Source organism: Solanum lycopersicum, chromosome 11 (genome assembly GCF_036512215.1).
Source record: "Solanum lycopersicum chromosome 11, SLM_r2.1".
NCBI classification, from domain to species: Eukaryota; Viridiplantae; Streptophyta; class Magnoliopsida; order Solanales; family Solanaceae; genus Solanum; species Solanum lycopersicum.
The window spans coordinates 1,924,984-1,947,077 of NC_090810.1; the positions used below are offsets into that span (position 1 = coordinate 1,924,984).

A 22,094-nucleotide genomic window follows, 5' to 3' on the forward strand; every position below is an offset into this window, starting at 1 on the left:
TCTTAAAAGATTATAAAATGACAATTTAACTAGGAGTATATCAATTTTTCTCAATACTTTAGATAACTATAGTTGATCATAGAAGTCAAAAATCAAAGTTAAGTGATATATTATATCTATATATTTTAATTGATCAAATAAAAATAAATATATCATGTTAAAAATATTTAAACTAAAATATCTACGTTTAATATAAGTGAGAAATAATAGTATTGTTCAAGAAAGATGTAATGAGAGAATATTTTACTATGTTTTTATTGATTAAGAGGTAAAAAATAATAATCTTTTTTCTTTCATACGTTAACAAGGACGAAAAAATAAAATATGTTACGAAACTATATAAAAGATGAAAAAAAAAATAGTAGTACAAAGAAGAGGGGGAACTTCTTAGTTCTAATTCCTAACTTTTCTTCAAATGAATCTACGTAATTGATATTCACCGAAATACAAATACATTTGTAATAATTTTTTTTTTAATATAATGAACAAGTAAATGACGAAAAAATATAATTTTTTTATTTAAAAAATATTTTTTTCCTATATATATACTAGGATGGATTGGGTCAATTTAACCAAATAAAAAAGCCTCTTTAAATTCCTCACCAAAAACCCTTTCTTTTTTCAAACTTATTTTTAAATTGAATTCCTAATAAGAAGGATGATGTATCCGGCGAACAAGCGGTGGCTAATCGGCGAATCACCGGCGATGATTCATCCAAATTCAACATGGACGAGATTTGAAGACAAGTTATTTGAACAAGCTCTAGTTATGTACTCTGAAAACGATATTGAACGGTGGCAGAAAATTGCTAATCATGTTCCGGGAAGGACGCCGGAAGATGTTATGGCTCACTATGATGCACTTGTTCATGATGTTTTTGAGATTGATTCAGGGAGAGTAGAGCCGCCAAGTTATCCTGATGATTTGTTTGATTGGGAATCGGATTGTAAGACTAACCAGATCTCGTTTGGGACGAACAAAAAACATGAAGTTGAGAGGAAAAAGGGAACTCCATGGACTGAAGAAGAACACAGGTTTGTTTTTTTTTGAAGTTCTGTTTATAGGTTTTGATGTGAATTTTGGAAACAGGGGTTCTAGGGATTTGAATTTTTGGGAATTTTTTCTCTGTTGTAAAAATTATTTGGATTATTTTGACTTTGCACGGAATTTAAGAAAAAGATACACTTTTGAATCTTTGTGGTGATAAATTAACATATGTCAAATTTTGAAAATGTTGTTAATCTTATAATCTTAAATAGGCGAAAAATGAGATTAACAGTTGCTCGAAAAGGTAATCTTTTTTAGTTTTGTAACACTTTGCAATATGTCAAATTTTCGAAAATGTTCTTTAATTCTATAGTCTTAAATATGCCAAACGAAAAGTGAGATTAAGCAGTTGCTCAGAAAGGTAATCTTTTTAAGTTATCTAACACTTAGCAAATTGTTCAAATGATAGAGTGGATAGTGAGTACTGTATAAGTATAAGTAGTAGTAGTTGTGTAATCTATCTTTGTTGAACTGATCCAAATAGAATGAAATGGATTGTATTTCGATCCGACTTGCTTGAAATTAAGGCGTAGTTAATGATTGTTGTGCGAACAATTTAGGACGACAATAACATATCTAGTGAAATTCCATGAGTGGGGTCGGGAGAGGATAGAGTGTATGCAACAGGCCTTATCCCTATCTCATAGAGATAAAAGACATTTCTGTTTAAGTGGCAAATATAGGTGAGTTTGGTCGGGGCGTGGACATTTTCTTTTACAGATGGAGACATTTAGCATCATAATAAAGTTGATTGAATGTTTGTGATAAGCATTGACAAGTTCTTATTGTTTATTACTAACTTCTTTGAATGAAGTTAAAAGGTTTTTGACTACCCGTGGTACGGCTAATATAGTTGTAGAAAATGAAGTTCTATGAAAAACTTTGTTGAATTCTTCTTCATTGTGTTAGGTGGTATTTGTCACACATAAAAAATATATAGTACTAATAGATCTAATTATATTATTCGAGTCTCGAGATATAGTTGACTTCATAAGATAGTTGGAATTATTATTTGTTTGGATTTGATGCTGACTTAGAAAACAATGGTTTTTTGGTCATAGGTTATTCCTTATTGGGCTGGATAAATATGGGAAGGGTGATTGGAGAAGCATTTCAAGAAATGTAGTGGTGACGAGGACACCGACACAGGTGGCCAGTCATGCTCAAAAATACTACCTTAGACAGCAGTCGATGAAGAAAGAACGTAAAAGGTCAAGCATACATGACATTACCACTGCAGTGGATACAAAGATGGTGCCACCTCAAAACAGTCTTCAGAATCAAGGAGGGTATCAGAATTTCAACTTTCCCATGTAGAGAAACATGAAGACTAGGAATATCTGTAAATATTATGGTCATATGTAATTCAATGTGTTCCAACTTGTATAGTTTATTGTTTCTAGCTTACAGTTGATTTAGACGATTACCTAGTGAATAGAAGCTTAGTTGATAGTCTCAGTTACTGCTCGTGTTGAATCGTTGTACTTATGGATGGCATAAGTCGCACAACACGTGAAGGTTTACATGTAATTAAACAGAGTTTTAAGGGAAATCATTGGCGTTTTGGTTCCAGAACTAGTTTATGTTAAGTTTGTGCTTTATTCCTGGAAGTTTAAGTATTGGTGTCTTTCATCCCCGTTTTGCTACGGATGGGATCTAATCTTGATTTGATGCTTTAGTTCTATTTTCTTCTAATCTTTGTTTTCGACATTTGAGTTTACTCTTTTTTCACTTGTGTATGGTGTGCCCTTGTTGTTCTGGAGGACGCTACCAGCCAAGCGTTGGACTGGATGATCAAAAGGTTGCTATCATCGCCTCCAGACAGAAGAGTAAGTTACCTTGCACCATTCTACTGACACTGTCAATAGGTAGTCCTGTATTTGCTTTGTAGATTGATGTAACTTAGTAATCATTTCGAAGTACCATACCTGTTCTATGTTTGGCGTTTTGAACATACAGAACATATTCTCGTTTGATCATCAGTATACTGAACCGGTATCTTTGTAGTGGTTGGTGATTGTTCTTTCATTTCATCAAGTTGATAATAGTGCCTTCGTAGGCTAATGATTTGGACGCAAAGATCTGAAATTTATGTGTTTCTACTTATGGAATCCTGCGTCGTTCTAGAGATCCTTACTTTGATTTTATGTTTTCACTGTTTAAGTCACCAGAAGAAAGAATTACTGATAGTTAACCTGTCTGTTTGAGGTACAAAAGACACCATTGGGTTATTTGGAGAAAGAAGGAACAACTAATGATTTGAACGACATACCCATATTGCGTGTACGTAGACCTTATCCTGCCTTTAGCGGATAGAGAGTTGTTTTCGAGGACTCTCAGATCAAGAAAACTAAAAATAAAATTATAAGTGGCCTAAAAGATCAATTCTCCTTTGAACACTATATTGCTTTTGTATGCTTTGCTCAAGAACTACCACACACCAATAGTATTTTTTTCCGATTTATCAGCCGGTGTTTGATTAGTCTCGATTAATCTGGATTCATGCCACGTTTTAGTGATAATAGATGGTCAGCAATTGCTGCTGCTGCTAGTGAAAGTCAAGACTGCTATTCTTTCTTTTTGTTAAAATTACTTTTTCAAACCTGAAACACTGCTAATAAATGGATTGACTTTGACTGGCACAATGGATCTTTTAGACACACATCTATGTAAAATAGTTGAGTGTAGTGTATGTATCTGTCAGTATATTGCTTGAGATGGAGTATGTATTCATTAATTTATCTTGGTATTGCCCAGTAAATTGAAAGCTAGCAACTCTGATGTCACTGTTTGCATGCTAGTATTGACTTTTTAAAAAAAATCTATCGATAAAAGTGCAACACGTGATGTGTGGGTAGAGGCATACCACTGGTTAACACTTGTCACAAATAAAAGCTTGGTGTTTAAGCGAAGAATGGTAGAAAGACCAACACGTCAATTGTTATAGTGATTGGTAGTTACGAGTAATTGAACTCGGTCACGTCAATTGTTATAGTGATTGGTAGTTACTAGTAATTGAACTCGGTGTAATCCTATAAGTGAGGTCTGTATATGCATTCTGACTCCTATGGAAGTCAACCCATCAATTGTGTACTTTTCTTCTCTTGATCCCTCTTCCCCCCTCTTATCTCTTTGCTATGGAAGTCAACATATGACTTTGTCAACAACTTGCTGATAAATATATGTAGACCGTAAGCCATAACACATTTAACACTTTGGAACCAAAGTAGGTTTTACAATAACATATCCAGTGTAATTTCACAGATAAAATCGTGGGAGTATAGAGCGTTCGAATCTTACTTTTACCTCCAGAGAGCTTGTTTTCGGAAGACTCTTAGCTTTAAAGTAGGTTTTGTTGATGTAAAACCATAACAAACTACCAAATAATTCTCTCCAAAACAAAAGTTTCAACACTTACAAAAACACTACAAAAAAAATAAAAGAAAGCAATTTTCTTGATCTAATATGTTCGATACTTGACTATACTAAAACAGCAAATACACTCTTAAAAAATGATAGTAGTACAATGTGTGGGAACAAATGTTGCCTTTTTGACTACAGATTAATCTGAACTTGTAAACTTTTGACATGGTGTATAGAAATGTATCAAGAAATACTAGATTTGAGCCCATAAGTTTACATCACAATAAACATACCAAATTTTAAATCCTGAATCAGCATTTGACAACCTGGAGAGTGATATCAAGGTGTTGTGGTTGCTTCTTTGATCTTTTTAATCGTTTTAACATCTGTCTTAAAAGACTTAGCAAGTACCAATTCACTGATTCCACTATTGAAAATTGATGTTGGCAATGTAACAGTGCCAGGACTAGCACTACCAAGAGCAGCTACACCAACTGCTTTTCTCTTATGATCAAAATTATACTGATAATGTTGTAATCCTTTAGGAAACAGAAAAATATCCCCTGTTTTTAGCCTCTGAGTATACAGAACACCCTTTGTATCGACAAAACCAACCTCTAATACGCCTTCCAGGAGGAGAAAGAGTCCAGTAGCGCGAGAATGGTAGTGAGGCGGGTTCACAGAACCTGGAGGGAACTGAAGCACAGCTAGTGACACACCTTGACCATTAAGAACTGGAAACTCTGCCTTTGTAGCCTTTGTTGTAGTACATTTATCTACTGACTTTTGAAATATACCGCGCATCGCGGTGTATGTGAAGTAATTGCCATCAACAGAGGTTTGATTTTCAGGGGATGTGAAATCTAAAAGGATGTCTGGATCACTTGCTAGTGTTGTTGTGGATATGACAATTGTAAAAATTGAAATTAGAAGCAATAAGGAAGATTTAGTGAAAATCCAGGCCATGTTTGATTCTTTTGTTTTGATGAACTTTTTTCTTTCTAAGTTGTTAATTTCTTTTGATGGTTAACATGTTCAATTTATAGTGTGTTTATAAGTAGCATACCAAAATTATTGTATTATATGGACTTAAAATTGAATGAGTTAGTGGCTGACAAAGTCAAATGATTCATTCAATTGAGCAATTTTTAATATTGTAGGGTATATATTATCAACTGATTTCAATAAAGTTTCAAGAATTATTCAATTTTGAATTAAATTGAATGTGTAAGTTTACCAGAAACAAAATTTGATAGAAAGTTGAGAGGCGCCGTGCTTAGTAAATGTGGTGGGATGGATGAGATCGTTATATTTTTATACGAAAAGGCTGGAAATGAGCTTTGGAATGAATTTATTATATCAAATGATTTTATTTAAAAGAATTGCTAGGGACATGAAGTAGTAAAGGAAATACTCATGCATAATATTAGTAATATATCATCACTAGAAGCCATATAATCTGTTTTTATTAATGGCATGGTAAAATATTAGTGGATTAGTTTTTTAGAAATCCATCAAATTTGTGACCATATAGCAACAACTACAACAATAGTGAAATCTTACGAGTGCTGTCTAGGAAAAGTAAATTGTTAATAGACTTTCCGCTACTAGCTAGATAGAGATAGAGAAACTATTTCCAAAGAATATTGACTCTAAGTGAAGCAAAATTGTGATTATACATGTCTAATCGATAAATATAGTTGCTCATTATCATGTATTATTAAATAATACGGGTGAATTTAGGATATTAAATACAATAAACTCTATATTTGTATTGAGAAATTCAATCAAATGTATGAATTTTATTTATTGCAAATTTAATAACATAGCTTTCTTTGATACTTTCTACTTTACCTAACCTTAGTTTTTTATTTCTTGGTTGTTTCAAGAATTATTCAAAAAGCTGCCATGATGAAAAAGAAAGAGTCTTCTATTGTTTTGACAAAATTCTTAGTCACACTTGTTATACCAACTGTTAAATAACCGTGACACAATAAAGATTGAAAGCTCAATGGTTAGGACCATGCTAAAGTACCTTTGCATTTCGGGTTTGAGCCCCAAATATGATAACACTGCTGGAAAGGTAGCTAAAATATGTTACTTGAATGAAACTATTTAACAGTATATTATATACATTGCTAAGAAACAAATACTTGGTTTGTTGCTCGGAACCAACAAGAGGTAGTATAGGAATATTCACATGTTGTTCATCGAAAATGTTTTTTTCCAGATTAATTTATGTGAATGAATCTTGTGAAGGAACCCTTATGGTCTAGATTCCATTTGTAAGACAATATATTGAACATGAAAGTTAAGGAGTTTGATATTATGTAATATATGACCAATACATAAAAAAAATGTAACAATATCCGAAATAGCTTCAAAATATCTTTCACCTCAAAATACCCTTCCCCTCAAATATAGGTCCACACCTACCCTTCTAGTTAACATAAGTATCCATGTGTGTGTTAAATGTCACATAGACGCCGCATGGATGCCAGTTGTAAACACCAAGCATACCTCACCTCCACATAGATGACTACGGAAAAGGGTCAAAACTACCCTTAGGCTATTCAAAATAGTTTAAATATACCCTTAAATTATATTTTGATTCAAAAATGCTCTACGATCTAACTATTGAACTACACTTGCCCTTCCGTTTAACAAAAACATTCCTGGCATTAACCTTCTCTCAATACAAACTTGAGTCGAATGGTGAAGTATGTACCTTGTTGAGCACGTCTCGCAACTTACAAACTTCCACAAATTTTCGAACTCTACTATTGTTAGAGTCAGAGATTTTCAATGTCTACATAAACCACGAAGAAAGAGCAGACATAATACTCCCATCTATCAAATAATAGTTGTCCACTATTGACTTGACACATCCTTTGCAAAATAATAAATAATAAGAGTAATTAATATTACTATGTTATCCTTTGACTTTATTATTTCTCGATTTTCTAAATTAGACTAACTATTTTCATGAGAAGGGAATATACATTGTTGAAAAATAGTATATACATAACTTATTTCTTTATCTTGTTATTAAACTTAACCACGAAAGAAAAGAAAATAGAAAAATTAATAAATGCACAACTTATTTCTTGTCTCATTACTAAACTTACCACGAAGGGAAAAAATTACGAAAAAAATAAATATAGGAATAACTTATTTCTTATCTTTGCTACAAAACTTAACTATTAAGAAAAAAACAAATATCAATTATGAATATCAGTAGCAGGAAGTGTAACGGCAAAACACAATCAATGGAGAAAGAACAGAGCAAGAAAAATGAGAGTAGTAATACTTGTCTGTCCATGCTGTCGGAGGGATGTATCGCCGAGATCTTTGCCTTTACGAGCCCACCGGACGTTTGCCGCTTTTCCTTAGTCTCCACATATCTCCATTCCGCCACCAATTCTGATTCCGTCTGGGCAAAGTTCCTGCAGTCCGATTATCTATCCATCATCGCCAAATCACAGACTCCAATCCCCGATTTTCGATCACTCAAGGATGCCTATGTTTATCTCGCCGATAATTGATGATGAAGGTCGCAAGGTAAAAAAAAAAATGAAAATCATTCTAACTTTTACTGCTATTTATCTAGTTACTTGTTATCTAAGTTGATAGTAGATCTGAATATCAACAATTCTATCATCTTCCTTGCAAATGTCATATTCATTCATGGAGAATTGTATACGCTTGTCATTTTTTGCGTCAATTGTCGACTTGCAACCACAAAACTAGTCATAATTCGTTACCAGAAGGCTATAATTAAGAGCAATTAAGCACGTCATAATTTATGCTCGTATCTCTAAAGCAACTGCTGCTTTGTTGCTCATATCTTTATTTTGTAAAATGTTCGTATGGGCAAACATGTCTAGTTTTCATCTTGTTAAACCTTGTTGTTTTTCATATACGTCTGCTTACTGTATATATGTTGTTGTACAACAGACTTTCTTACTTCTTAGGTGCAAGAGATCTTAATATAGTACAGAGTGATACACCTGACGTTTGGCAATAGATTTCTGTACCAGAGTCCAGGTTCGCCATTACCTTATTATATATAATTAAAGCTTGTGTCAATATTTAACTATTTTAGTATCATATTTTCTTGCAACCCTGCTTTGTCCTTTTAGAGATGAGAGTCTTCTTAAAACAATCTCTCTACCCCACTAAAGTAAGAGTTAGGTCTGTATAAATACCACCCTCCTCTCTAGACCCCGTTTGAGAGTTGTTGAAGAATTTAAAATGAAAAATTTGTAGTTGAAACGATGCTATCTATGTTTTCTCCTTATGAATGGTTTATTTGGGAGTATTGTAATTATTCTGGAATTGATTGTGATGCTCTCGAAGATGTTGATTCACTTGACCCTGATAATCCAGTTCCTAAACTTAGAGACGATGGCTGGATTGAGTTAAGTAAAAACTAATTAAAAGCACATAAATTGTAAAGAGAATATCTTTCAATAAACAAAACTCTCTAAACGGCCGCTAAGAAAGAATAAACCTCTCTTATACAACTTATTTCTATCTACACTTATCGAACATCCTATAAATTATAATTAATATATGCATAACTTATCTTTTATCTACTTCTAAAAGTTAGTTGTTGCAACAAGATTTGTATGTGACAGAAAAATTAATTACAATCACAAATAGAATATGGAGAAACATATTTTATTCATCAGGATTGTGAGTACATACAAGTTAATCCCTGTTGAAGAAGAAGAAAACTAACGATTGGAACATGTCAAAGCAACAGCTATAACTGACCTATCTAAGTGCTGATGATTGAAACATGTCAAAGGAACATGTCCAACGAAACTGACCGATGAGGTTACATCACTAATGTAGACTTATAGTTACATTAGGATTAAACTAATTATATTCATTAAGATTATATTTCGTCTTTAATTATAGTATGATTAGGATTATATTACGACTAGAATTACTATTAAAATTACTGTATTGTTAGGATTTTATATTATTAATGATTGCAATATTAGTATTATAGTATGGTATTATAATAGGACTCTACAATTCTCTCTTATATACGGAGTATGTTAATATACTATTCATCAATACTACCAACATTGATCAACATATCAATACTATCAGTATATCAATATTGATTAATATTATCAATACTATCAATACAATTCTTTATTTTTCAAATCTTAGATGTGAGATTTCTACCGTCCCTTGATAACTTTCTCATAAGATTCATGATTCGAGGGCCCAGCCCTTGATAACTTTCTCATAAGATTCATGATTCAAGAGTCTGGGTCATTAAGGGATTGTTTCTTGAACAAGGATGACTAACTTTTATATCTTTAGGAATATTTTAAGAATTAATTGAATATTAAAATGCCTCTTTGAGTAATACAGTACCTTTTCAATCGGCATGAACTAAAGTATAGAATTGAATAGTCTTCAAAAATTTTAACTAGAAATACCTTGTAGAATCCTAATTAAAATTGGACACCGGCTTATAACTTACAAAATTCCACAAATTTTCAAGGTCTGCTAATGTCGGAGTCCACAAATTCCAATGTCTGCATTAACCACGAAGCAAAGCAAACATAATACTCCCTTTATTGAATGATTATTGTCCATTATTGACTTGATACATAAATAATAAAAGTAACATTATTAGTGTATTACCATTTGACCACATTAAATTTAATGATATGAAAAATGTTATATGACAACTAATTTTTAATAATAAGAATAAAATAACACAGAGTAAATTACTTTTTAATTTTTCAAATTGAACAAGTATTATAAAACAAATATTTTTAAAGTATAATAAACAACTATTTCTAAAGCGAGGAAATATATATTATTGAGAAGTTAATATACGCATAACTTATTTCTTATCCGCATTAAGAAACTAAACCAGGAAGGAAAATAATTATAGAAAAATGGGAAAATACCCAAGTACCCCCTCAACCTATGTCCGAAATCCCATAGACACACTTATACTATATTAAGGTTCTATTACCCCTGAACTTATTTTATATGTAATTTTCTACCCCTTTTTAGCCTACGTGGCACTAGTTCAAAAAAAAGTCATCCGTCGTTGGGCCCACAAGATAGTGCCGCGTAAGCTAAAAAGGGATAAAAAATTATTAATAAAATAAGTTCAAGGGGGTAATAGGACCTTAGTATAGTAGAAGTGTGTCTCTGAAATTTCGGGCACAAGTTGAGGGGGTAATTGGGCATTATCCCTAGAAAAATTAGTATATGCACATCTTATTTCTTATCCCGTTAACAAACTTTTATCTCGTTGTTAAACTTAACCACCAAGGAAAAAAAATTATAAAAAAATAATATACAAATAACTTATTTCTTATCCAACTACAAAACTTAATCGGTAAGAAAAAAAAATATTTAATATATAAATAACTTATTTCTTATCCATTTACAAAACTTAATCGGTAAGGAAAAACAAATATTTACTATAAATAGCATGATATGTGACAGCAAAACACACTCAATGGAGAAAAAGAAAATCGAAAATGAAAGTAATGATCGTCTATCCATGCTACCGGAGGAATGTATCGTCACGATCTTCACCTTTACAAGCCCGTCGGACGTTTGTCGCTTTTCCTTAATCTCTAAGTTTCTCCATTTAACCGCCGATTCTGATTCTGTTTGGGCAAAGTTCCTGCCGTCCGATTATCTGTCCATCATCGCTAAATCAGAGACTCCAATCCCCAATTTCCAATCACTCAAAGATGTCTATGTTTATCTCGTCGATCATCCACTCTTAATTGATGAAGGTCGCAAGGTAACAAAATGGAAATCATCGAGTCTCTGGTAATCTAAGATAGTAGATCTGAATAGCAACATTTGTATTCTTTTCCTTGCAAATGTCTGTGTTCATTCATGGGGAATTCAACCTTTGACTAGTTTGTTGTTTTTTTTGGGAATTTGCTTGTCAAAGAAATTCCACTCATAAGTAGATTCACATTGTGATCTAAGTTTCATTTCCCATTGAGAGTGAAAAATTGTTGTCATTTGCTAATCTGAAATACTGAATCCAAAAACATTATATATGCTCGTCATTTTTTGCTTAATTGTTGACTCGCAACCACAAAATCATGCACATTAGTCATAATTCTTTACCATCTTCGAGTTTTCCTTGGGAAGAAAACTATAATTAAATTTGATATTAATAGTTATTTAATCCTCAAATCAACTGTTGCTTTGTTGAAACCTCAAAATCAACTATTGCTTTGTTGAAACCTCAAAATCAACTGTTGCTTTGTTGCGCATATCTTTATTATTATTTCATTGTTATGAGCAACATGTCTAGTTTTTATATTGTTACCTTACTATCTTTCATCTATAATCTTTCTACTTACTGTATGTTGTACAACAGAGTTTCTCATTAGATAAATGGACGGGAAAGAAATGCTACTTCTTAGGTGCAAGAGATCTTATCATATCATGGGGTGATCCGCTAGAACATTGGAAATGGATTTCTGTACCAGAGTCCAGGTTCACTATTACCCTGCATATATGTTGATGCGATTGCTTCTTTTTTAAGCTAGGTGTCAAGGATTTAGAGTTTTAGTAATGTGAATGTTTATTACTTTTTTTTGAGCTAAGTGTCACGTACTTAGAGTCTTACTAAAGACTCGTGCGGCACCTGACAACTTAGTCACTAATCTTTCAAGATCTTGTAAGCTCAAGTAAGCTTTTAATACTAAAATCACTAAGAGAATGCAAAGAAAGACTTGAAAAAAACAAGAGAGCCAAGTTGAATGATCTACAAATGAATACTCTACCTATTTATATATACTAAAACATAGCAGTTAATGCAAATAAAATTTACTTTACAAGTCTCCTCGATAGTTACACTTTGCTTCTCAATGGAACTCTCTACATGTTCTAGGATATTTCAAGTTCTTCCAAGATATTTTCTGTGACATTCTAGAGAATTCTAAGAAATTTCATAGCCTTCTTGAAATGTCTAAACGCTTCTAGAGTATTGTAGAAACCTGTCTACAACGCTAGGCCCCTATCCGAATGTAAAATTTGTGACGTGACATAAGGGTTGGTTTGAAACAATCTGTCTACCCTAAAAGTAAGACAATACTACCCTCTCTCAATCCCACTTGATAGATTAACCCGAATATGTTGTTATTGCTGTTGAATTTAAAATGAAGATTTTGAAGTCGAGAATTAGAGCTATCTATGTTTTCTCCTTATTGATTGTGAAAGCAGATTTCCGGAGGTAGCTAAGCTGGAGCTTCTATGGTGGTTTCAAATTTTGGGAACAATAAGAGCTGGGGTTCTATCACCATTGACATCCTACACAGCTTACCTTGTTTACAAGTTAGAAGATTATTATTCTTATGGGTTTGATGATAGAAAAGTGGAGATTTCAGTTGAATTTATTGGTGACAAATCTGCAAACGTGCGGTTCGCTTCTTTGAATCCGGATCATCCTAGTAACATGGAGCTTGATCATAAACCAGTTCCGAAACTTAGAGATGGTGGCTGGTTCGAGTTAGAATTGGGTAATTTTTCGACTGAAAATGAAGATGATTGCATAGAGTTTACAATTGAAGATGTGATACCTGATTTTCATGCAAAAGGAGGGCTTATTGTTGAAGGATTTGAGATCAGGCCAACAATGCCAACAATTGCTTAGCGATTTTACTGTTGTTATTCAGTCCTTTAGGCAACTAGTTTAAGTTTTGCCTTTTCGAGGCCTTTTTTCTTCTTTGAAAACCTGTTTCTTTGCTGGAATGAAGTAGCACAAGTTTCGAATATTATGATACATTTTGAATATTATGATACATGGTGTTAGCGCGCCTACATGTTTTCCCCATCCATTGCATTCTTCTAAGCTCTTCTCCGTCCTATATGTTTCACGAGGGTCTATTGAAAATAATTTTCTATACATTTCTACCACCATAAGGTAAGGGCTAAATTACGTATAAGTTATCCTTTTCGGATTTTACTTACAAGATAACTAGAATTTTTAATCAAACTAAGCCATTATACAAAACAATTTACCAAAGTAGTACATTTTTCTAAAATTTTACAAAACTAGTATAAACGTATTTCACGGTAACGTTTTAGGGTATATTTTATTTTTTAAAAACTAACAGCATTAGATTGATATATGTTATTGTAAGTAACGTTTTACTCCTAAAACGTTATTTTCAGTAACGTTTTAGAAGTAAAACGTTACTGTGAGTAACATATATAAATCTGACGCCATCAACTTTTAAAAAATAAAATATATTCTAAAACGTTACCGTGAAATACGTTTATACTAGTTTTGTAAAATTTTTAAAAAATATATTATTTTGGTGAATGACTTTATATAATGACTTAGTTTGGTTAAAACCTCAGATAACTAAGAGTGATAATTTACCTTCAATTGAGTGACTTACCTCAGAAGTTAATCCTAAGAAACAATGGACTCCCAATATCTTGCCAAGGTTGTGCTATGTTGTTGAGTCAGGAAAAAAGGAAGGATGCATTCTTTGTGTTATATACATTTGAATGAAACCAGATCTCATGAAATTATATTGAATATTTGACGATATATATCTTGCTAAGAACCTTGTTTAACAACCACAAATCATCTTAATAAGCAACAAATTACTAAGACCAAAGAAAACGATCTCGAAAATAGCAAGTTTACAAGCATCAAACACAACATGGAAAGACTATTATAAGGATATTGTTCTAATTAAACCTGTATAAAGACAAGTCCGTCGAGGAACGACGCACAAACATTATTTCTATCAGCAATACCTGGTAGCAAAATCAGTTCTTATGAGCCTCTTCTTCACCCTTCTGTTAAAGCAAAAAAACAAAAACAATGATAGTTGAGAATAAAAGTTCCAAAATTATGTCTACAAATCTGTGAAATTAGTCGAAATGCGCGAAAATTGATCAAATCGAAAACATTATAACATTCCATCTGAAACAATACATACCTTATCAGCTTTCTCTCTCTCAGCTCTCTCCTTTTCAGCTTTCTTCCTCGCCTTCTCCATTCTCTCTCTTTCCATTTTCTATTTCCCCCAAAAAACAACAATTCAATAAATAAGTACTCAAAACTTCAAAATCACACATCTAAAACATCTCAATTCAATTTCTATTTATCCATATCTCGTAAACACTCGATGCTAACGTAACACATAAAAATGAAATCGAATGAAAAAATATATACGACCTGAATGTAAACAGTCTCTTTAGCACGTTCTTCTTCGCTGAGAATTCGACCTTTGCTATCGGAAAAGTAACGAAGACCGGAAGCCGATGATCTTCCACCACCTTCCATTAAACGACGGACTCCACTGCTTGAAACGACAGATCTCATTGCCATATTCTGCGGATTATATTTTTTTAACAGAGAGGTGACTGTAATTTATATATAAAAAGAAATCACTTTGAAGGTTCCAGCTGATTCTGCGCTCTCACGGATTTTGTTGCCACGTACTGAGGCTACAGGGCTCACATCTAAGAGTCTATTTGGCTCAGCTTAAAAGCTGGTCAAACTGAATTAAAAGCTGATTTTTAATTTATTTAACTGTTTAACAATATTTAAAATAACTTATTTTAAGTTAAAAAAACTTATTTTAAGTCAAAAGTTAAAAGTTGGGGTAAGAGTGCTTTTTTTTTAGCTTATAAGCTGTTTTAAGTTGACCATATTTTTATTTTTCTATCGTTAATATTTTTATACAATCTCCAAATTATCCACATAACCCTAATATCTCTTTCTTCTATTTTTCTCTTTTCACGTTTGGCATAGCAACTTCAGCACTTTTATCCAAACGCATAACTGCTTATTTTAAAAATAAGTTTCAGCACTTTCAAAAATACTTTTTTAAAGCTGTTTTTATTAAGCCCATCCAAACGGGCCCTAATTAATGAACTTTTAGATAAATTGAAAGGGAAAATTATATAGTTATCGGAAATAGTTTTAATATTGATAACTTTTATATATAATCACTTAAAAATAGCTTATTTTTAATAATTATAGTTTGATAATTACAATTTATATGGAGGAGAGAGAAGAGAAAAAAATTGAAGAAAGGTGAATTGTATATGTTAATCGGTTAGATAATTGTATATTATACATATGTATTTGTATATATGGCGAGCGAGATTGGAAGAGGGAGGAGAGAGACAAGCGAGAGATGGCAGAGAGTGGAGAGAGACAAGCGAAATTGGGAGGTATGACATAGAGTAAGAGAGAGATGAATTTTATATGTATATAGGTTAAATAATTGCATATTATATATATGTATGTATTATGACAAATTATACATATACAAACATGATTAATTATAAAAATTCGAAATCAGCCTATATATTTAATGTGTAATGTTAGCCGCGAATTATAATTATAGCAACTATAGCTATGATAAATAATTAAAATAGTACAAATTTACTTTATTGATTAATTTTTCTATATTTTTATTAGTTATCTATAGTGTTTAATTTGGTATTTTAAAAATAACTATGAAATTGTATATTTGTTTTTAAAAAATATTCTCCAAGAATTTGGTGGAAAGGATGCGAACGTTCTCCAATGCATAGTGTATATTGTACCTTGTGTCTTTAACCATATATAAAAATTTCTGTAATTTGAAATATGAGAAAAGATATATTTGAATTTGTTTCGAATTTTTAGAAAGATATTTTGACTATGTGAGTGTTTAATTATCTCACAAAATTTTTAAATACCTTTATAAATAGATCATTTTGCCCGATTTTCTCATCAATTTCGGATTTTAAATGTGTGTGATGCACTCTCTTTTTAGTTAATTTTTTTAATTTAATATTAATAAAATACGGATTTAACCGGACCCAAATATTGAGCTTGCAACTTCAAGTATAAACTTGATTTAAATTTTTGTTAGACAATTTTTGAGAATCGTCCAAAATCTTGCAACTTCAAGTATAAACTTGATTTAAATTTTTGTTAGACAATTTTTGAGAATCGTCCAAAATTTGAATCTAAATTTCATCACCTAAGACTTCCCCAATTTGCTTATTATTAGCCCTAAATTGGAAATTCGAATTGTTAGGAAGCTTACAGATTGGGTTTTTTGTTATGTTAAGTTTATTATGGTGCTCATTTTAGCATTGCTCGTTGCCTGAAAATTTCGCCGGAGCTCCATTGCCGGTATTATGATTCTTTCATCCATTTGAATAAGTTTTTACTATTAGGTATGTTAGGACGTGAGAAACTTGTTTTATTTGACAACCTTTTGGTACAAAATTAAAAAACTTCGCATCGAATAAATTTCATCATCCTTAAGAGCTAAAGGCTACTCATCTATCGATAAAATGTGTGAATGAGCGGAAAACAACCCATCTCCATATAATAGTATTAAAACTTTAGTATCAGTTTTTAGGGGCTCATTGGAATTGTTGTTTTCTGATTCCCCTGACCTGCACAAGGGAGTGTTAAGCCATAACAAGAACAAAAAGACGTAAAATTGGGGAAGATGATGTATTTAAAGTACACGTAACTAAATAATAAAAAAAATTGACGTTTGACATTTTTTAATTCGTTTTTGAAAGTAAAAGTTTCTATTCACGAGTTTTATTTGTGTGTAAACAAACACAAGGAAAAAGGGATCAGAATAGTCTATTTACAAAGTTACTTAAAAGTTTTGTAGGGTAATAAAACACTTGTATAATTAAAGTATTTTTTCAAAATTCGAGATAACTTCAAGTGTTCATTTTATGTCTTTTTTCTTATAATATTACTAACATGATTTTTCTTATATATTAATTATATGATATATAATACATGAAGTCAATTAATATTAATGAATATATTATTTTTTCCCTGATACATTCTATTAAATGAATTATTTGTTAGAATTATTAAAACAATATAATAGGTATGCATTAATTTTGTATACTAGTACTAATTATTAGGAGTAATTTGTTTGTGTTAAATACACTTTTTGCTATATACTTTATTTATAATAACGTAAAAGATTTTCAATCATGAATTAGTATAATTGAAGATATTACAATCTCACAATTTACACGTCTTTTTTCATCGTATTAATGAACTATGTTTCTATAAATAATATATTTTCAATTTATAAATTAAAATATATACATTATTACAAATATTAAATATTAATTTTATACTATATTTTTCCGGAGCCTTAAGCCTAAAGAGTAATAAGGACCATATCTGTCATTCTGTGTTCTCCGTTTTCAACACCTCAATTTTGAGTTCATTTGTGAAATTCAAAATCTGAGTTTAGAGAGGAGAAGAAGGGGCAAACGATGTATCATCCTACTAGAGGCGGCGTTCGTGGCGGCCGAGATCGTAAGCTTTCTTTGCTCGTATCTGTTAATCTAGGGTTTCGTTGTTTTTGTTCTTCTTGTAGTATTACGTTTTATCAATTGTTAGTGTAATTTGGTTACATATGGTTAAAATTTGAGAGAATTGCTAATACTCGAACATAGATCGAGGTTTTTCTTATTAAGTATTGAATTGAAGTTGAGATTATTCAAGTTGTTGTTGTTAACCTAGCACTCGTTGAGGATTAGATATGATTTTCTATATGGAGGTCGAGGAATTAAGGTAGAGAATTAGTAGGTAGTCGAGTATTGCTAGTTTCTCTTATCTTATCAATTTCTCTGTTGTTTCCTTTGCTTTAGTTATACTTGTATGATTTGTTGTTGCTACATGACTTTTTCATTATTGTAGTTGCTCTTGATTTTTTATATGCTTTCTCGAGCCGAAGGTCTATCGGAAATGATCTCTCAGGGGTAAGGCTGCGTACAGACCATCCTCCTCAGACCTCACTTGTAGTGTAATGGATTATATTGGGTATGTTGTTGTTATTTAGTAGGATTGGAATGGGAAAGTTTTATTAGGAGTTATAAATAACAACAATTACTGTTACTATGCTTTCGATCCGAGGAAGTTGGGGAAAAAGTTGGAGGAGGTATGAGTTTGTAAATTCAGCTTGTCTAGCTCGGTGGGTCATACATCAGGTTGAGGTTTTAATATTATGAAGGATATTGTAGTAGTTTTGTGGTGTAGGAACATTATGTTAAGGGTTACATGACCAGATTTTTTAAATGATAAAAGAAGAAGAAATGATACAGGCAGAGAGTTTGCTGCTCCAAAAAGGAAAAGTGGGAAAATATTGGTCCTGTTTTTACCTGTTATAAAAATGACAAAGAAGAGAGCTGCTGCAACCATTATCTTATGTTTAAGTTTTGGGTGAAGTTAGAGGATATGTGAAGGAGGAGAGTAAGGTTGGGTTCTAGGGACAATGTTCAACGCATGCTTGTTTTCTGATAATTTGATGTTTGTATTTTGCAAGTCCATGTTTATATTTGTTTGATAAAGAAGGTCATATTTCCATTTTGTTAGATTCGAGAGGTTTCCGGTCTTGCTGCTTGTATAGGGTGAATCCTGCATGTGCTCCTACAAATTAGTTCATATTAATTAATGCAACTAGATCTGGTCTGCATTCTTGCTGTTCCTAGAGTCAATGATTATACTTACTTTTCTCAGAAAAGAATATTGAATTATGATGCTTTCTAGATCAGACACGCTTAATGAAGTTTTTTTGTAAATGGGATAGGAGGTTCTTCCTTGTTATCTTTTCTGAAGAATCTAGCTGCTATACATTTGTCCTATTTTGTGGTGTTCCTAATGTATAATTTTTTTGCTGCAACAGAATTTAGTTGGGATGATGTGAAGGTTGATAAACATCGAGAAAATTATATTGGCCATAGTATCAAAGCAGCAGTTGGGAGATGGCAGAAAGGTATATATTCTTGTTCTCAAATTATGTATCACAATTGCAATTGCTGGAAATTACTCGATAAGAAACATATCAATCTTTCTTTGGTCAATAGTCGATGAGAAACATATTGCTTCTTCTGTTTTCCGCAAGGCACATGCTAATTCTGCATTAGTAGTTTGTGTGCATTGTAAATTAAAGAATGGTATGTATGTTGATCCCAATGTATAAGAGCTTCTCTTTCTTTTTTCTTTTTCTGAAGAGATATGAAAAAGTAGTATATCCACGAAGTGTCCCAATAAGCTGCAACATGAAGTACTTCATGGTGTTTTTTTATTTGCTGGCCCAAGTTCAGAGCTAAAATTATGTTATCTATTACCATTCGCCATACGTTATAGATTTTGCCGGAAGTTGTGGTTGTATGTTGTATTTTTTTTGATCAAGTATAGTTGTTCAGTCAAGTATGTGATAGAATGCTAAAGTAAGTATACTTCAGGATGAACGATTCACATCGAGTATGTTAATGTCATGAAAAGCATGTAGAAAGGAGCCACCAGATGTGTGAGAACAGTAGGAGGAAATATAAAGGAGTTCACTATTTTTTTTAAACAGGTAAGTAAGGAGTTTAGTACAATTGTAGGTTTAAACCAAGGATCTTCTGTGAGCTTGAATTTAATCATGTTAATGTTGGATGAGATAAACAATAGCTTATAGGATGATGTTTGAAGTCACATGTACCTGCTGATGATATTGTGTCAATTGATGAGACTAGCAAGACGAAAAATTGAAGCTGTGAAGAGGCACTCAAGTGATTGAGGGTTTCCAGACGAGTAGAAATTAGAGAGAATACACGCACAGGAAGTTTAGCTCTTATAAGAATGAAGTTAAAGTGATATTAGGTCGAGATTATGGTATCTAAATGCAAACAATTCAAAGTCTAGGTCATCGTTGTGAAAAGCAAGCGCTTCGTCGATTAAAGTGACTTAGGTGAGGGGAGCTTGAAGAAACGACTTCTTCTGCCGAAGAAGCACAAAGAGGCCAAGCCCTTAGGTAGTGAGTTTTTTTTTTTTTTAAAAAAGGTAGCATTTTGTTTATAAAATCAGCAATACCTCAGTACTTGGGTAATACTGGAAAAAACCAAGAGAGAACTTCTAATGATACATACAATCTTTTGCATATTGCTACCCATCTCCAAGTTATTTGAAGTCTACCTCGTCTCCTTTTTAAACCCTCACTCACCATTAGCTTCATGCTTAAGAACCGTTTCATCTGGAGGTTGATGCAAAAAATATAAAACAATCTCAAGTGAACTCTACTTATTTGTCCTTAATGTGTGCTATTTGCACCTTTGGCTAATCTTGTATTCTCGGAGCAGATTTTGCAGCCTTGCTTTGTAGACTGACTGTAATTATATTGCTGAGTGTGAGGAGATGCATATTTGTACAAAACTAGCTAGCCAATATTGGTTTTAAATCATTAATAACATGTTGGAATCCTGAGGTACTAAATCTATGTTTTATCTGGGATCCCGGGTGCTTTTTACTGGGGCAAGATGTGGGTATGTTGTACTGGACATTTTATTTCTTCATTACATAGTCTTAACTAGTGGCATATTTTACATCTTACTGTGGTGTTTTCTCCCCCTTGTACAGGGAAAGATCTTCATTGGTACACCCGTGATAAGAAATCCCAGGATAAGGATATGGAGGCAGCAAAAGAAGAAATACGTAGGATTAAAGAAGAGGAGGAGCAGTCAATGAGGGAGGCTCTGGGCTTAGCTCCTAAGCGTGCCACACGTCCTCAAGGTACTCGGCTAGACAAACATGAGTTGTCTGAACTTGTGAAGAGAGGTTCAACTGCAGAAGACTTGGGAGCAGGGCATTCTGAAGCTGCTCGGGTGGATGGTCTTGGTTTCTCAAAGTAAGTACTGATTTCACTAGCATTGAATGTTCTCTTTAGATTTTTGTGGTTCTTATGGGTCATTTTGTTTCACCTTTTCTCCTCGCTCTCGTCTCTGAATTTCATTGCTAGTTGGGGAATAGGGGCTTGACTTTGAAGATGGAAAGGTTGTAGAGTTAAACTAAAATTATGAGTCAGAGAAAATAATAAAGGACTTTGTTTCTTCTTTATTCTGCAGATTGCCCAAGCCTTGGGAAGAACCAAGTTCACCATCAGCTTTTCCATCTAATCCGATCGATGAGCCTGTAGAAAAGATTAATGCAAGTCTCCCTGTTGCACCCCTACAGAATGAAGAAGAGTCTGAGGACGAAAGGAGCCAAAAGAAGAAGAGACGAGAAGAGAAGAGACGGGAAAAGGATGAGAGGAGAGATAAGCGACATTTGCATGATACAAATGATAGAAGGAAGCATTCCCGCGATTCAGATGACAGGAGGAAACGTTCCCGTGATTCTGACGATAAGAGGAAGCACACCCGCGATTCAGATGACAGGAAGAAACACAAGAAAGACAAGGAGAAGAGAAGAAGACATGATTCTGATTCAGATTAAACTTCAATAAATCCTTTTAGTTATTGTGTGCTTGCTATCATTTACCTTAACAATTTCATTCTGAATATTTGTGTTGAATTCAGTTTGTTCTGTTGTATTTAGATGGAAAATGGTCAGATATGCTTTTATTTATTGGTCCGTCGTTAAAAATAACTGATCTTAGGATTAATATTTTCGAAAGTATGTGGACATACTTGATACAAACAATCGAGGGGGATTGAATGAACCCTCAACTACAAAATAATTATTCTTATTTCACGTACGAAACGAAATAAAAGTTTGTCACGTTGCTTTCGAGTCTTTTGCGTAAATATGATTGTTTCCAGCAATCGAGGGTACTTTTTTGGCTATTCTCTAGAAGGTTGGTCCATGACGAAATTAACAAAGCAAAAAAATAAT

General features: G+C 32.7%; 5 protein-coding genes across 5 annotated transcripts; 3 read left to right on the top strand and 2 right to left on the bottom strand.

The window, feature by feature from the left end:
• The first annotated feature begins 366 nt into the window (after positions 1 to 366).
• Positions 367 to 2,623, top strand: LOC101262372 (transcription factor SRM1). Its single transcript, XM_004249902.5, has 2 exons — positions 367 to 1,035; positions 2,110 to 2,623. Exons 1-2 carry the CDS (start codon positions 659 to 661, stop codon positions 2,363 to 2,365), a joined length of 633 nt encoding a protein of 210 aa, XP_004249950.2. The 5' UTR covers positions 367 to 658; the 3' UTR covers positions 2,366 to 2,623.
• Positions 2,624 to 4,398: 1,775 nt separating this feature from the next.
• LOC101262677 (putative germin-like protein 9-2) lies at positions 4,399 to 7,979 on the bottom strand. The gene has a single exon (XM_010314216.4). The coding sequence runs from the start codon at positions 5,375 to 5,377 to the stop codon at positions 4,751 to 4,753; it is 627 nt and encodes a 208-aa protein (XP_010312518.2). The 5' UTR covers positions 5,378 to 7,979; the 3' UTR covers positions 4,399 to 4,750.
• Positions 7,980 to 10,803: 2,824 nt separating this feature from the next.
• Positions 10,804 to 13,230, top strand: LOC101262976 (putative F-box protein PP2-B12). Its single transcript, XM_004249904.5, has 3 exons — positions 10,804 to 11,210; positions 11,805 to 11,923; positions 12,653 to 13,230. Exons 1-3 carry the CDS (start codon positions 10,890 to 10,892, stop codon positions 13,080 to 13,082), a joined length of 870 nt encoding a protein of 289 aa, XP_004249952.2. The 5' UTR covers positions 10,804 to 10,889; the 3' UTR covers positions 13,083 to 13,230.
• Positions 13,231 to 13,966: 736 nt separating this feature from the next.
• LOC104644452 (uncharacterized protein At2g27730, mitochondrial) lies at positions 13,967 to 14,930 on the bottom strand. The gene is made up of 3 exons (XM_010314218.4): positions 14,625 to 14,930; positions 14,386 to 14,463; positions 13,967 to 14,242 (listed from the first exon to the last, which is right to left on the bottom strand). Exons 1-3 carry the CDS (start codon positions 14,775 to 14,777, stop codon positions 14,213 to 14,215), a joined length of 261 nt encoding a protein of 86 aa, XP_010312520.1. The 5' UTR covers positions 14,778 to 14,930; the 3' UTR covers positions 13,967 to 14,212.
• A 2,596-nt stretch (positions 14,931 to 17,526) lies between these two features.
• On the top strand, positions 17,527 to 21,816 carry LOC101263776 (uncharacterized). The gene is made up of 4 exons (XM_004249905.5): positions 17,527 to 17,753; positions 19,123 to 19,212; positions 20,841 to 21,108; positions 21,326 to 21,816. The coding sequence occupies exons 1-4, from the start codon at positions 17,711 to 17,713 to the stop codon at positions 21,693 to 21,695; spliced, it is 771 nt and encodes a 256-aa protein (XP_004249953.1). The 5' UTR covers positions 17,527 to 17,710; the 3' UTR covers positions 21,696 to 21,816.
• The last annotated feature ends 278 nt before the right edge of the window (positions 21,817 to 22,094 follow it).